General features: G+C 42.5%; 1 protein-coding gene across 10 annotated transcripts in view; it reads right to left on the bottom strand.

Annotated features, from left to right (window-relative positions):
* The window catches only part of LOC133485475 (pleckstrin homology domain-containing family A member 1-like), a 28993-nt gene that overhangs the window by 5068 nt on the left and 8676 nt on the right, over positions 1 to 15249 (bottom strand). For 5 of the 10 annotated variants that reach the window (XM_061789211.1, XM_061789201.1, XM_061789202.1 and 2 more), the window contains exons 5-11: positions 12360 to 12457; positions 11862 to 11993; positions 9908 to 10048; positions 8241 to 8309; positions 7779 to 7843; positions 7643 to 7706; positions 5029 to 5118 (exon numbers count right to left, since the gene is read on the bottom strand). In XM_061789211.1, coding sequence (XP_061645195.1) covers positions 5029 to 5118; positions 7643 to 7706; positions 7779 to 7843; positions 8241 to 8309; positions 9908 to 10048; positions 11862 to 11993; positions 12360 to 12457 — 659 coding nt within the window. Of the gene's footprint in view, positions 1 to 1655; positions 1731 to 2276; positions 2351 to 5028; positions 5119 to 7642; positions 7707 to 7778; positions 7844 to 8240; positions 8310 to 9907; positions 10049 to 11861; positions 11994 to 12359; positions 12458 to 15249 lie in introns of all 10 variants that reach the window. The other 5 variants (XM_061789210.1, XM_061789207.1, XM_061789212.1 and 2 more) reach the window with 4 other exon arrangements.

Below are 15249 nucleotides of genomic sequence, written 5' to 3'. Positions count from 1 at the left end.
TCTCACTGATTTGTGCTATGTTAACTTCACCTCTGTCTCTCGGGCCCTGCGATGCGGCGTTACACTTGGCGGAGAGACAGGTCTTTGTCACATTTTGCAACCACTGTCTTCCCGCTCATCAATCCAACGGTTCACGTCTGCGTCCACGCATCGGTGAAGTAAGCACGTTGTGTCACATACGCCACTGCCTGCTTCCGTCTTCCCGACCGGCTCCGCAATAATCGTAGGTCAGCAATGTTGTGCGTCAGTGGACGCAGATCCACCATGTTTTTGATCTGACCTGATCATTTTTGTGCATCTAGGACACGGGGCGCACATCAAACGAGATCCCTGCAGTAGAATATTATTTAAAATATCTTTTGAAAAATTATCCTTCTCTCGCCCCATCTAATGCCTCAATTTAATTTTAATTATTATTTTAAAACCAACTCGGAGCAAGGAGAACTAGCCAGTCATTTGCGCACACCCACCGTGCACACAGAGGCTCACCGCAGCCTCTCACAAAGATTATTATTATTATATATTATTAGTATTGATTATTACTATTATAGTTTCTTGACTGGATTATTTAACTCTGGTTAGCAACAAAAGTTAAAAGAAGGGATTGCACACCTCTCTCGAGACAAATCAAGGGTAAGGATCTATACCGATGGTGTCCTATACGCGGATGCTGCATGGCTGAGCTTGGAAATCCACAGCGTACGTGACGTCATCGTTCTCACCGAGTTGTCAGGTAAATTGATCATCTCTCTTATATTTTTAATTGATCGTACATTACAAAAAAATACAACATCAAACCGGTAACATTTCGTGTAACATTGCACGCTCAAAGCCGACCGATGTGCACTCAAAGGCGGCCAGGGAAGCGCAATGCATCAGTGGCCCTCGGGATCTTTTTTTTTTTTTTTTTAAAGTTTAGTGCGTTGGAGGAGTGTCTTTGGGCAGACAAGCGAGGGCGCGAGGACTGAAGTGAGCTGACATTAAAATTTTGCTCGCAGTTTGAAAACTGCATACTGTACCTAGAATTTCTCTTTATGGCAGTCAAGAATGTTAAAATGTTACTTAAAAACTATGCACTTAATGCAGGTTTTATGATGCCAAGTTTGAGACAGGAATGAATGAATTAACTTTACATTATTTCCTATGAGAACAAATGTGAGGAAATTAGAAAAACTTGTAAATCAACCGGTGTCACAATGGATTATATCCCACTTTGGAGGTTCCACATACTCGTAGTACCTCAGGTTAAGTTTTATAGTGATTTGGTATTTCAGGGGGTCCTCGGTTTACGACGTTCGTAACTTTGTGATGTTCGTAACTTAAATTCAAGTCAGATCATTAACCTAGACTAACACAGTAGTTAGTCTAGTAGTTAGTCATGATTACAGTAAATATATGAATGAAAAATACAAGACAATCAGATGAAAAACAGCTAACGCTGCAGTGCAAACTAGTTTGCAACCTTGAATCTTCATATGTCGGGACAGTCATAAACCAGGGACCCCCTGTCTACAAAATTAAACATGTACAGTACTTATGACGTTAGTACACAATTAGTGATAAGGAAGGTGTGGGAATTCAACGAGGGAAACAGTACTGCTGCGTTTACAGGAAAAAGGTGTGAGGGGCGGGGGGTGGTGGAGAAAAAGACATACAGGCTTCGAACAGGAGGGAGGAGGAGACACAAGCAGGAAGTCACACATCTAAGACAGGTGCTCAGCTGCAGCAGGCTGCAGAGAGAACAGAGGGCAACGAAGGAGGGAGGGAGAGAGGGAAAAAGAGGATGTGAGAGACTCACAGAGCGCAGGAAGAATCACATTCATGTAGCAAGTGTGGGGTGGCATGTGTTTGCATTAATTTACAGCGAATCATGGCAAGTCAAAAGAGGTGTGTGTGTGGGGGGGGGGGGGGGGGGGGTTGATCCAGGGGTTAGATGTCGTGACTTCTGCTGCATGTGTGCCATGCTTGTGGCCAAGTCAACTCAGCCAGTAAGCTACGTGACAAAACGTAAAGCGAGGAGCATGAAAGAGGCAGCGGGAGGCGTGAAGGGAAGAGAAGGAGCGCTTGTTGGGTTATCAGCCATATTCAGGGTGTGGTCGGGTTTATTTAGAAGGGGGAAGGAGAAAAGGAGCGTCAGTTGTGTCGTGATGAGATCTGATCTGCTCTCGAGGAGGAGGGGCCGGCCAGTGAGTAGAAAACAGCGTTAAAATAAAATAAAAACGTATAGTTTAAAAAGGGGAGGGTTGTTGTTTTTCTAATTAGACGAGCTGACGTACGTGCTGCTGCACTCCCCAATTCGAGACGTATACCTCTGTATACAGGGGTTCGACAGCCGTCTGGCCTGCCGCATCTGCAACAACACAGCGCAAAGCAGGGTTAGAGCAGATGGGCTGTCTGCCCGAGGAGAGAGGGGGGGTCGAGGGGAATGAAAAAGATGCAAGAGAGAGAGACAGAGATACAGGAAGACAACAGGTGGCCGAGGAGGGAGGTGGAGGGAACAGCTGTGTCACCACATCGGGTACACGTGTAGAAACAAAACAAGATGGAGGTGGAAAAAGAGCTACCGTCCCCCCCTCGCTGGTGACACGAGGCTCCTCCGTACTCTCTTGATTATTTAAGTTGAGGTCATGTGGCATGCGGTGAGGGATGTCTAAGGAGTCAGTTAAAAGTCATTACATTCACTGCATGCTCAAAACATCGACATTAAGCCCCTTGTCCACATTTTCGCAGCACTATTCAGCTCCTAATTTACCCTGTCAAGCGTTACACAGTACAGTGAACCCCTACCGATTTAAGACTCACTATTTACAAACTCCCCTACTCCTGAATTTGGAACCTAAAACAACTACTTCCTGAAAGAGCCAAGTTAGTGGAGGAGTAGCCAAAGTAGTAGACAAAATAATTTTTTGAATGGTCTTACAAGTGAGGACAAAGCCTACTAGTACAGGGACCTTGAGATGAATATCAAGGATACTAAATGAATGCTCAAATGGCTTTCCATAGGCCAGCTTGACAGCGAACAGCAGTGTGATGGAAAATTCCAGTAGAGGTCCGACAAGCAGGCGATGCTCCTTGACGAATAGGATTGGGCATCGAGAATCGAGAACTGATTGGAACCGCGACTAACATTCTGCTTCTACCGGAATCGTTCAAATATAAAAATTTTGGTTCCCAATTTCGATGTCTACAGTCCGCCCACCCCAAAGAAGAGAGTGGCGAAAACCAATGAAGAATAACGTTCACGAAGATGTGCTTGTGCCCAAAGGTGGCGGCGAACAAAAGTGTGTCTTAACTTTGTTAAAATTAAGGACCAGTCGCATCAGTGCAACACTTGGAATAAGATTATATTGTGGAAAGGAAGCTTACACGATGTGTAGAGGTCTGACGTGCTCCCTCCTGCTGCGAGCCTCAGCCTACACAGCTTGGAGCGTCAGTGAAGTCAACTCTCAGTTAATTGGGTGAGTGAAACAATAAAATATGTCTATGCCAACATTGAGGCAGCTCAGGTAAACAGTTGGTCGCACTTTTGCACTGATGGTTTTTAGCATTTATTTTAGTCCTCAAAACAACGTAAGAGCCGATGACAGGAAAAAAAAAGCTTAACATTGAGCTAAAACTTCACAAGGTCAAGCGAGCAACTTTACATCACAATGAATTGGGACAAAATTCACATAAACGTTGTCTCACAGTATCGCAAACACTAACCTCATGCCTAATCGGTGGGTAGGTAAAGGAATAAACGTTTCTTTAGCATTTGGTTCCATTACTTTCGTTTTCAAAATTCACCGGTGTCGTGTGAAGTTACTTTTCGTGCCAAAATGCTGAGTTCTGGTGTGTACCTTTCAAAATAAAAGGCTTCAAGCTTAAAACAGGAAGTCAAGTTAAAACTTGCACATATGAACCATTTGACGTGATAAAACAGTCCCAAATAACTATTTTAACAATGCTATATTTAACCTTTAGCTGAAACATTAATTTATGAATATTAAGTCAACTGGGTTAGTTCCACACACATTCCCTTTTTAGTTCTGATATTGATAATCGATATAAAGAATTTTAGTCTATGCTGCGGGGTGCTAAGAAAATGGATGTTCATAATTTGGACACCCTTTATTTGAACCATGCAAACTTTTTTGACTCAGCCCCCTAAAAGAATGGGGATCGAGAATCGTTTGGGACCGGAATTGTTCAAATTCAAACTATGCCCAACCCTATGGAGGAAGCAGGGTGGGAAACGTCCCAAGATGTTGCAGTGAAAGGTCTGGATCGCTATTCGCAGCGATGGAAGTTACCAGCTGACCAGCTGGTTAGCTGATTAACAGTAAGTGTTCAACTAAAGATAAAGTATTATTTCCGATGAAAATTAAAGTACGTATCTACATAGCAATGAGTCAAAAACATAATAAAACAGCTAATACGAAAGCAGTACTGAAGTTCGTATTTTATCCCCTGCAAAGCGGTGACATACATGCCAGTATTATCGCATTTAAGGTGCAATTTCTTTTCCCATATTAAATAACCTGCAGGAATTTTTTTTTTTTTTACATTTTTAGATGAGTTTTCAACAATATTAAGGTGTTTTTGGATTATAGTTAGAGGTATATTTTGCATTTAAACTATTAATATATGCAATTGTAAAAAATTTGGTAGGGACATATTCAATATATATTCACACCAGGAGGAGGGTTCACTGTAAAGGGCTCCAAAATAACTGATTCAGGCAGTAAACATGTTTGACATCATTCAGCTGCAACACTCCAAAGAGTGAAGATAGACACACTGACATTTTGGCCCCTTAGTTACACTCAGTCCCACTGCTGTTTTCACACTCATTGTAAAGTTAGGGGGGGAAGGAAAAAAAAAAAAAGCTATCAATACGTGCCTAGCTGACCTGAACACTACTGCTTAGTGGAAATGAGGCTTCTGACTTCACGGAGGCCGTAGTTGTGAGTCAATAGTGTTTCGGGTCCATCAGTTCAAGTAAAATTAATGATGATGGCATTGTTCTGTTGCGTGAGTGACACATACTGTGGCAGCGGACCTCCCGGGTCCACGCTGGGCCACGATTGCCCCCGAGACAGCCTTGATCCAACTATGCATTTCCTCGGGACTGTCCGCCTAGGAGATCAAGTTTATTATGTGTGAATCTCTGGTCAGCCACTTTTAAAATACAACCCCAATTCCAATGCAGTTGGGACGTTGTGTTAAAACATAAATAAAAACAGAATACAATGATTTGCAAATCGTGTTCAACCTATATTTAATTGAATACACTACAAAGACATTTAATATTCAAATGATAAACTTAATTGTTTTTAGCAAATAATTGTTAACTTAGAATTTTATGGCTGCAACACGTTCCAAAAAAGCTGGGACAGGTGGCAAAAAAGACTGGGAAAGTTGAGGAATGCTCATCGAACACCTGTTGGGAACAACCTAAAGGTGAACAGGCTAATTGGGTATATAACCCATATAACCCATGATTGGGTATAAAAGGAACTTCCCTGAATTGCTCAGTCATTCACAAGCAAAGATGGGGCGAGGTTCACCTCTTTGTGAACCAGTGCGTGAGAAAATAGTCCAACAGTTTAAGGACAATGTTCTTCAACGTACAATTGCAAGGAATTTAGGGATTTCATCATCTACGGCCCATATGATCATCAAAAGGTTAAGAGAATCTGGAGAAATAACTGCATGTAAGCGGCAAGGCCGAAAACCAACATTGAATGCCCTTCGATCCCTCAGGCGGCACTGCATCAAAGACCGACATCAATGTGTAAATGATATCACCACATGGGATCAGGAACAATTCACTTCAGAAAATCAATGTCAATACAGTAAATACAGTTTGGCGCTACATCCGAAAGTGCAACTTAAAACTCTACTATGCAAAGTAAAAGCCATTTATCAACAACACCCAGAAACGTTGCCGGCTTCTCTGGGCCCGAGCTCATCTAAGATGGACTGATGAAAAGTGGAAAAGTTTTCTGTGGTCCAACGAGTCCACATTTCAAATTGTTTCTCGAAATTGTGGACGTCGTGTCCACAATGAAGTTATACGTGCATGAATGAGAGGGGTGGTGGGGGGAGAGTGAGGCTACAGGGAGAAGAGATAGCAAGGCTGGAGGACTTTAAATACTTGGTGTCAACAGTCCAGAGCAATGGTGAGTGTGGTCAGGAGTGAAGAAACGGGTCCAAGCGGGTTGGAACGGGTGGAGGAAGGTGTCAGGTGTGTTATGTGACAGAAGAGTCTGCTAGGATGAAGGACAAAGTTTACAAGACAGTGGTGAGGCCAGCCATGAAGTACGGATTAGAGACAGTGACACTGAAGAGACAACAGGAAGCAGAGCTGGAGATGGCGGAAATGAAGATGTTGAGGTTCGCTCTAGGACTGACCAGATTGGATACAATTTGAAATGAGCTCATCAGAGGGACAGCCAAGGTTCGATGTTTTGGAGACAAAGTTAGAGAGTGCATACTTCGATGGTTTGGACACGTCCAGAGGAGAGAGAATGAGTATATTGGTAGAAGGATGATGAGGATGGAGCTGCCAGGCAAGAGAGCTAGAGGAAGACCAAAGAGAAGGTTGATGGATGTCGTGAGGGAAGACATGAGGGCAGTTGGTGTTCGAGAGGAAGATGTAGGAGATAGGCTTATATGGAAAAGGATGACGCGCTGTGGCGAACCCTAAAGGGACAAGCCGAAAGGAAAAGAAGAAGTGGATGTCGTGTCCTCCGGGCCAAAGAGGAAAAGAACCATTCGGAATGTTATGGACGCAAAGTTCAAAAGCCAGCACCTGTGATGGTATGGGGCTGTGTTAGTGCCAATGGCATGGGTAACTTACAGATCTGTGAAGGCACCATTAATGCTGAAAGGTACATACAGGTTTTGGAGTAACATATGCTGCCATCCAAGCAACATCTTTTTCATGGACGCCCCTCAGCAAGACAGTGCCAAACCACATTCTGCACGTGTTACAACAGCGTGGCTTCGTAGTAAAAGAGTGTGGGTACTAGACTGGCCTGCCTGCAGTCCAGACCTGTCTCCCATTGAAAATGTGTGGCGCATTATGAAGCTTAAAATACGACAATGGAGACCCCGGACTGTTGAACAGCTGAAGTTGTACATAAAGCAAGAATGGGAAAGAATTCCACCTACAAAGTTTCAACAATTAGTGTCCTCAGTTCCCAAACTTTATTGAATGTTGTTAAAAGAAAAGGTGATGTAACACAGTGGTAAACATGACCCTGTCCCAGCTTTTTTGGAACTTGTTGCAGCCATAAAATTCTAAGTTATTGATTATTTGCTAAAAACAATAAGGTTTATCAGTTTGAACATTAAATATCTTGGCTTTGTAGTGTATTCAATTAAATATAGGTTGAACATGATTTGCAAATCATTGTATTCTGTTTTTATTTATGTTTAACAAAACGCCCCAACTTCATTGGAAATGTACAAGAGAATACAAATACAGCAAATTTATGTTCAAAATGTGGAAAAGTGTGCTGTGAATACTTTCCGATTAGACTAGATGTACAAATTATAGCCTAATAGCATGGCATCAATAATGAGAACGTCTAGTTCAACTGTAGTTACAGCAGCTGTACATACATTACATTTACAGTAGCTGTACCTACATTACCTGTATATAAAATGTCCGAGACGTGGTGACCACCTCAAACAGATTGTCACGCATCATAATGTCACTGTAACACAACAAGAAAGGTAAACCTCTCATATCTTTACTGTCTCAATGAAGAACTACACTTGTTCAATACCTTTGTTTGCACTCTTGCACTTTGTGAACTTCCTTCAGCGGGATCATCCTCAGCGGATCTTTCTCCTGAAGATGGGAAAATGGTAAATGGGATAAATGGTTTCATTTGCAAGCGCATTGTTCTAAAATCTTGGGTTGATAAGGAGACCGTCTTGCAGCAGACAGAGAGTCTATGTCCTCAGGGCCTTGTGTTATCTTCAGCACAATGAATACGTGCATGTGTGTGTATCTGTGTGTGCAGCTTAAGCTGACAAGAGAGGACGGAGGCCGGAGGGGCACGAGGCATGACAGGACATGTGAAAGGAGGCAGATGAAATTCCACTGACTGCAGATAAAACATGCCAGGACACAGCGCTGTGTGTTAGTCGTTTTTGCCTGACTCGCACTGCGGAGCTGATTCACGGATATAAAAAAAACAAACAAGATTCCTAAAGAGCGTGTTGTAACTCAAGAGCCAATTTACCAGATCTGACTTGAAGTAGCTCATGGAGTTTTCCTCCAGGAGGAAATATCGCCGTTTCCAGTTCCTCATCTAGGTGAAGGGAAAATGCGGTTGTTAGTTCACAAGATCCATCAGTTAATATTTGCATTTTGTGCGTCAAGTGAACTAAAATCTTTGCTATAGCTCATGGTTTGGTTTTATCACAGTATGATTATTATTTTGGTATTGTGGGAAAGCTCACGGTATTGCAAGAAGGTTGACGGTACAGGTGGGGCGAAGATGTGAAAGCAGGAATAATGAAAAACCTCTCTTTTTCTTGCTCGCAGAATCCTTCTCAAAGGCTTTAGTAGTTTTCTGTGCGTTTCCCCACAGGTTTTTTGTGAAAAAGACATATATTGCCTCGCACTTCTATCCCCGTCCATCCAATGTTTACATTTGTATACAGTGCATTCAAAACGCTATTATTGCTGCAGCAATAATCATGCTCTGCTCACAATAACAAAACTGTCAATTGAGAAATTGTCCGTTCATTTATTTAAAACAATTTGTCATTTTTTTTTAGTTATAACAATAGAAATTGCTGTTACTCTAACTACCATTAAAAATTAACTCACCACGCACGTTTTTGGGATGTGGGAGAAAAACGCCTCTTTGAAAGTGTAAATCGAGTTAAGAGATTGCCTATGTAAATACATTTGTGTTAGTGTTCGAATTGAAAAGTCTATTGTGCATCTACAGGTCTTTGTTTTGCCACAGTTCCGACACATTTTTAAGGTTTCGAATGTTGCACATTGAACTAGTTTGTGCAGCGCCATGAGAATAAGTAGTCGTCATGCAGCATAACAAGGCGAGCTCAGTTATCACCATACTTACTGTTTTTTTTCATACAAATATTTAGGACTGTTACTGCTGTTAGCGTACGTTAATGTCACCGCGCGAGGAACGGAGCTCTATCATAAACTGAGGTCCCCCTGTGCTGTGAAATATGCACGCAGACTTTGGTTTCCCGAGGCATGGAAATTATCTTCATATTTCACAAGTCATAGGACTTTACATTCCATACAGAACAGGCAACTATTGAATGGCAACTCTGCAATTAATACAGTGGTACCTTGATTTACGAGTTTAATTTATTCCGTGAGGAAGGTCGTACGTCAATTTACTCCTATATCAAATCAATATTCCCCATTTAAGTGAGTTAATCAATTTCAGCCCTCTGAAACCACCCTCAAAAAATTGTTACAGGTTTTTAAGAAATAAAAATAACACTGTGTTGTATAATAAACCATAACAAAAGAGACCATAAAGAAATAAAGTTGTTTCATATAGCTTAATTACTGTGCTTGGGCCAAGGCAGAAGTCCCAAAAACGTTCGAGCTGTGTTCCTTAAAGGGGGCGTGGCCTAGTGAGTGAAATCAGGAACATGACTCGTTAGTCTCTTTGAGCCTCTAGATATGAGATTTGGCTTACTGTAGCTGCTTGCGGGTTTTCTCATTTGTATGTGTTTTTGACTGTTTCTACCATTCAATAAGTGGCTGAAACCACGCACGCACGCGCGCGCACACACACACACACACGCACACACGCACGCACGCAAGCACACACACACACACTTCTATCGAGCGGTGGCGCATCTGAAGCTCACTCGCAAATAAAATTTGGGCTTGCACCACAAAGCAAAAACTCACCACGGCGCCTTGCTTGACACAGTAGCCCGACTTGATGACCGTGTGGTCCTGGGCTGGCCTGCCCAGAAAGTACGGCAGCTGGCTGTGCGAGCGATGCATTGCCTCGCGCTCCGCTCGCTCTGCCCCGTCGCCACCTTCATGCTGGAAAGGGTGACGAAGACTGGGTGAGCGAGTGCAAAAAATGACGTTTGGTGGTTAGTTACTTGACAACCAATTTCAATGGACTTTTGTCGAGGGTTGCTCGGAAGAAACTATTCAATTTGGAAACAGATCTGGACAAACAACTATCTTCACTTACACTGGAGCCAAGTGAGTCCTTGATCTACCAGATCCAGATAGAGCTTGGAAATGCAAATCATTTTTGCAATGCACATTACTGCCACCTACAGGGCTAGGGACGAATAGCAGCAACCTGCACTTAGTGATTTAAAAAATAAATAAATACTGCTAAAATTCTAACGATTAGGTCAGAATACAGGTCTGGAATACAACAACATCACCCATTACATTGTTTTTTTCTCTCCAGTCGATCATTGAAATTTAATGATCACACGTCAATGTTACCTACATGATTGGAGTAGAATAATCAGCCATACATTGTGATTATTTTCTGCTATAGTTGAGCAACAAAATTAATTGATCCCAGTTCAATGCTACCTACAGGACTGGAGTGGAACAACATCGCCCCTGCCCATCAGGATAAGGGTTGGGCATTGTTTGAATTTGAGCGATTCTGGTCCCGACTCCGGTTCGTCATTTCGATTCCGGTCCCAAACGATTCTCAATTCCGATTCTTTTAGGGGGCTGGGTCAAAGAGTTTGCATGGTTCAAATAAAGGGTGTTTTCTTAGTAGCCTGCAGCATAAACTAAAATGAACATTTGACTCGGCGTTCTTTATTACCAGTATCAATATCAAACCTAAGAACTAAAAGGCAATGTGTGGCACTAACACAATTGACTTAATATTCATTAAATATTGTTTCAGCTAAAAGTTAAATACAGCATTGTTAAAATAGTTATTTTGTGACTGTTTTATCACGTCAAATGGTTTATATGTGAAAGTTTTAACTTGACTTCCTGTTTTAGCCTTTTATTTTGAAGGGTACGCAGCATAACTCAGCATTTTGGCACTCATTGTGATGTAAAGTTGCTAGTATGACCTTTGGTGAAGTTTTACCTCAATGTTAAGCTTGTCATGCGACTCTTTCTACTTTCTTGCCAGTATGGTAATGGTAATTTATATTTTACTTATATATTTTATTTATACTTTCTCTTACATTGGTTTGAAGACTTAAAATAAACGCTAAAACCATCAGTGCAAGAGTGCCACCCACCGTTTAACTTGTTAGCTGCCTTAATGTTGGCATAGACGTATTTTATTGTTTCACTCACCCACTTGACTGACGTTCTGCGCAGTGTAGGCTGAGGCTCGGAGCGGGAAGGAGTGCGTCAGACTTCTACACATCGTGAAAGCCTCCTTAACATAATAAAGTGTTGCACTGAGGTGACTGGTCACTTACTTTAACATAGTTAACACTTTTGTTCGCCGCTGCCTTTGGGCACAAGCGTGTCTTCGTGCGCGTTCTTCTTTGGTTTTTGACATTTTCTTCTTCGGGCTCGGCAGACTTTAGGCATCAAAACTGGGAACCGAATTTTTTTAATTTGAACGATTCCAGAATGTTAGTCCCGTTTCCAATCGATTCAAATTGGGTTCTCGATTCTCGATGTCCAACACTAGTCAGCATTTTTCAATCCAACGGGTTTGATTGACTGTGTCTTTTATCTATTTATCTGCTCGCTGTTAAAAATAAGTCAAAAACAGAAAATGAGTGGTTGTTTTGTTCATAAAACATTGAAAATGGTCAAGCTTGAGTCCCCCCCCAAAATGTCATCGCACAAAAGTTGTTTATTGACTTGACTTTGTCTTTATGACACCCGTGTGGGCTGTTTTTACCTGAGTCTGCGTCACAATGGGAACCCCTCCTATGATCTCCGTCTTATAGGACACTTGTTTCTTGGGTCCCACGGCATCCTGCAAAGACTTGTGGTTTTTAGAATTCTGCTGGCCGTCGGAGACCTTTGGAACCTGAAAAACACAGACATGGCCCATTGATGGAAAACACACTTTTCCTCACACGAAGAATTAAAAGTTGAAACAAATCGTGCAGAAAAACATCTGCATGCGGCGACTCTTGACGTGTTTTATTACTATTGTTCTGGGATGCTATGGCATCACGGGAAACAAAGCAAGCAGCCTTTTATCCCTGGACTCCACTCAACTACTATACAGCATCCTGTTAGTCAAACTCACTCCCATTGACTTTTATCATCTTAGTACCCTCAGGAAATAAAGAGCAATTCCTTCTTCAAGTGACTCAACAGAAAAAAGGGTGCCTCATCTGAAGTGAAAGAAAGGAAGTGCATGTCACATGACCGTCTTTGTTAACCTCACCGTGATCTTAGTGGCTTTATTGAGCGCGTTGACCCAGTCCACCAGGTCCTGCTGATCGTTGGCCTGCAGGAAGACCTTCCTCATCCCGGCATTGATGACTAACGGAGCCAAACACAAAAGTAGCAAGCGCAGGGTTAAGCTTGTGAATTGGTATTGCAGTTACATGATGACAACTAATTACAATTAGTAGAGAGGAAGCACTAATGTCAAATAAAATCGTTCCTGGATGCTAGCGGACTTCTGCTTTTAGAATATTTTTCCCGACAATCTGTCCAACCAAGTACAGTAAATCTTTTATCTCCTTATTTCCAAAAGTGTGTCTGTGACAGTGTCCTTCTGAATTTGGCCGCCCACACAGGGCGTTTCTCTGCCCATGACATTACAGCTAGCCATGGTGAAGATTCAGAGCCACTTTCAAGCAACGGTTAGACGACACTGTATGAAACTGCAAACAAGTTTACCACTGTAGCCAGTAGCCACTGTTAAATGCAGTCGGTGGGTCACATAATTTCTGTTGTATATTCCTTACACCTCTTGTTGCGGCCGGTCTTTTTGGAATCATTTAAAAAAAAAAAAAAAAAAAAAAAAGAAAAAGCAATGATGGTCTTCCGAGGTATATTGAGGTATAATGTTCAGACTTCTAATCTTTCCCAAAGCCTTTGGTCAAATTCTTAAAATTGTACAACTTCAAGGGCATGTTTCACAATACTACAAAATGGGAAAAGTATTGTTTGACCCTATAATAATACAAAGACCTCTCTAAAAAAGTGCACTGGGAAACCTTTTGTGTACTTGCGCATAAGGCTGCACAATTCAGCTACTTCCTTCTGCAACTGCCTACTCATTTCTCAGCATGACAAAGGCAAAAAACAAATCAAAACCTTGACTTCAAATAAATATTCAAATGCCTTGTCACAACAGAGCAACTACAGTATTTTTAGGTCGAATGGTGAATAGCTAGGGGAGCATAGTATTTAGGACATCCTGTCTCAGGTTGTCAATTTCCATAGCACTGAGGATGTGCGCAGTGAAACCTTCACTTTCTTCTAAATGCGCCACCTGTGTCAACATCTGGTCAGGTAATTGTGCACAAGCGAGACCTCACTCTTCCACTTTCCCCCAGTTTGCCGTAAATAATCGTGTGAACTGAGCTGCACTCTGTCGCCCCATGGATGCATAGCGCTCTCTGGACACATGTGGGAGTATCCCGGTGTGAGTCATTGCCGCAGACTGAAACATGTGCTGGGAAACGTAGCCCCCGCCAGCGCACGGATGGTGTGTCAGCACCAGATACAATGGCACCCTGTCCTGTCTGGTTTCTGTCTTTTTTTTTGTCTTAAAAGCTACCTGCGAGTGTGACCTCTCTCTGCCTTACAGTACACGGCCAGGCACCGCTTGTTTGGTATCACTGCTGGGGCTTACAAAGGAGGAGACGAAGTGGCAGAACCCATTGATGTATGCAAAACATGTGGTCTACAAATGGCGCGCATAAAAATAACCTCTTGACATCTGTGAATCAGGTCCCGATTTGAGTGGCGACATCCTGTCAGAACGCACGCACGTACACACACACCCGTAAGTCAACTTCTTGTCATAGACGAGCATTTCCTGCGATTGAAGCATTCGAAAGAGGAGTGTGATAAACAATTACAGGGACTAGAGGCTTGTACTAAAAGTGTTTTGTGCTTTAGTGAAGATCACAAAGCTTGCTCATAATGTTTCCTCATTGGCTTGTGATGTCGCCAGTATGTGCGATTAAAGCAATGAAGCCAAGCTGCGTGCTGGGGGGCAAGCTATAAGGATTTCTTCTGGACGGGATATTTGTCACCCAAAAGAGGTTTAGTCTTGCTCTGACCTTGTGGAGGTGCGTCATTAAGAGTTTTGTTGTTTCACGGCAAATCATCTAACTTTCCTGCCAAGCTCCACCCACACACAATGATGAAAACTAATTCTTGGAAATTTAGCATCGCCCAGCTGTTTGGTATACTCGATTCAAATTTGGTGACAATTGGACAAAATCTCAGAGTTTTTCTTTGAAGGACTCTTGGAAAAAAATGGCCAAAATGAGCCTTAAAATGCCCACTTCAAACCAAAATGGCAGACTTCTGTGTGTTTTCGGGCAGATGAGTTTACCGCATGGGAAAGTTCTGAAAGTGGCGATTTATTACAGGTACACGTTGTTTTATGATGAGTCAAACTTTGCCGCCATGCTCCAGCCACACGCAATGACAAAAATTAAAATCCCTGGCAATTTCGCGCCACCCATCTGTCTTGTATTTTTGCTTCAAATTTGGTATCAATTGGACGAAATCTCTCCGAGTAGTTAGTCTTTCAAGGACATCTGGGAATGGCCAAAATTATCCTTTAAACCAAAATGGCCGATTTCCTGTATCTTTTCTGTTTTGAGCTCAATATATAGCAGCACGGTGGATGACTGGTTAGCACATCTGCTTCACGGGTCTGAGGTTCAGGTTCAAATCCGGCGTCGCCTGTGTGGAGTTTGCATGTTTGCCCCATGCCTGTGTGGGTTTTCTCCGGTTACTCCAGTTTCCTCCCACATTCCAAAAACATGCATGGTAGGTTAATTGAAGACCCTAAATTTTCCATAGGTGTGAATTTGAGTGTGAATGGTTGTTTGTCTACATGAGCTATGTGCCCTGCGATTGGCTGGCGACCAGTTCAGGTGTACCCAGCCACTCACCTGAAGTCAGCTGGGTTAGGCGCCAGCACAACCATGACCCTAGTGAGGATAAGCGGTTCTGAAAATGAATGGGTGGGTGGGTGTGTGTGTGTGTGAGCACACACACACACACACACACATTTCAAACCAAAATGGCAGACTTCCTGTATCTTTTCAGGCATGAGTCTTTGAGATATTTTTGCAGGTCTC

This window comes from Phyllopteryx taeniolatus, chromosome 11 (genome assembly GCF_024500385.1).
Source record: "Phyllopteryx taeniolatus isolate TA_2022b chromosome 11, UOR_Ptae_1.2, whole genome shotgun sequence".
Taxonomy (NCBI): domain Eukaryota; kingdom Metazoa; phylum Chordata; class Actinopteri; order Syngnathiformes; family Syngnathidae; genus Phyllopteryx; species Phyllopteryx taeniolatus.
This window is presented reverse-complemented; position numbering and strand designations above follow the sequence as displayed.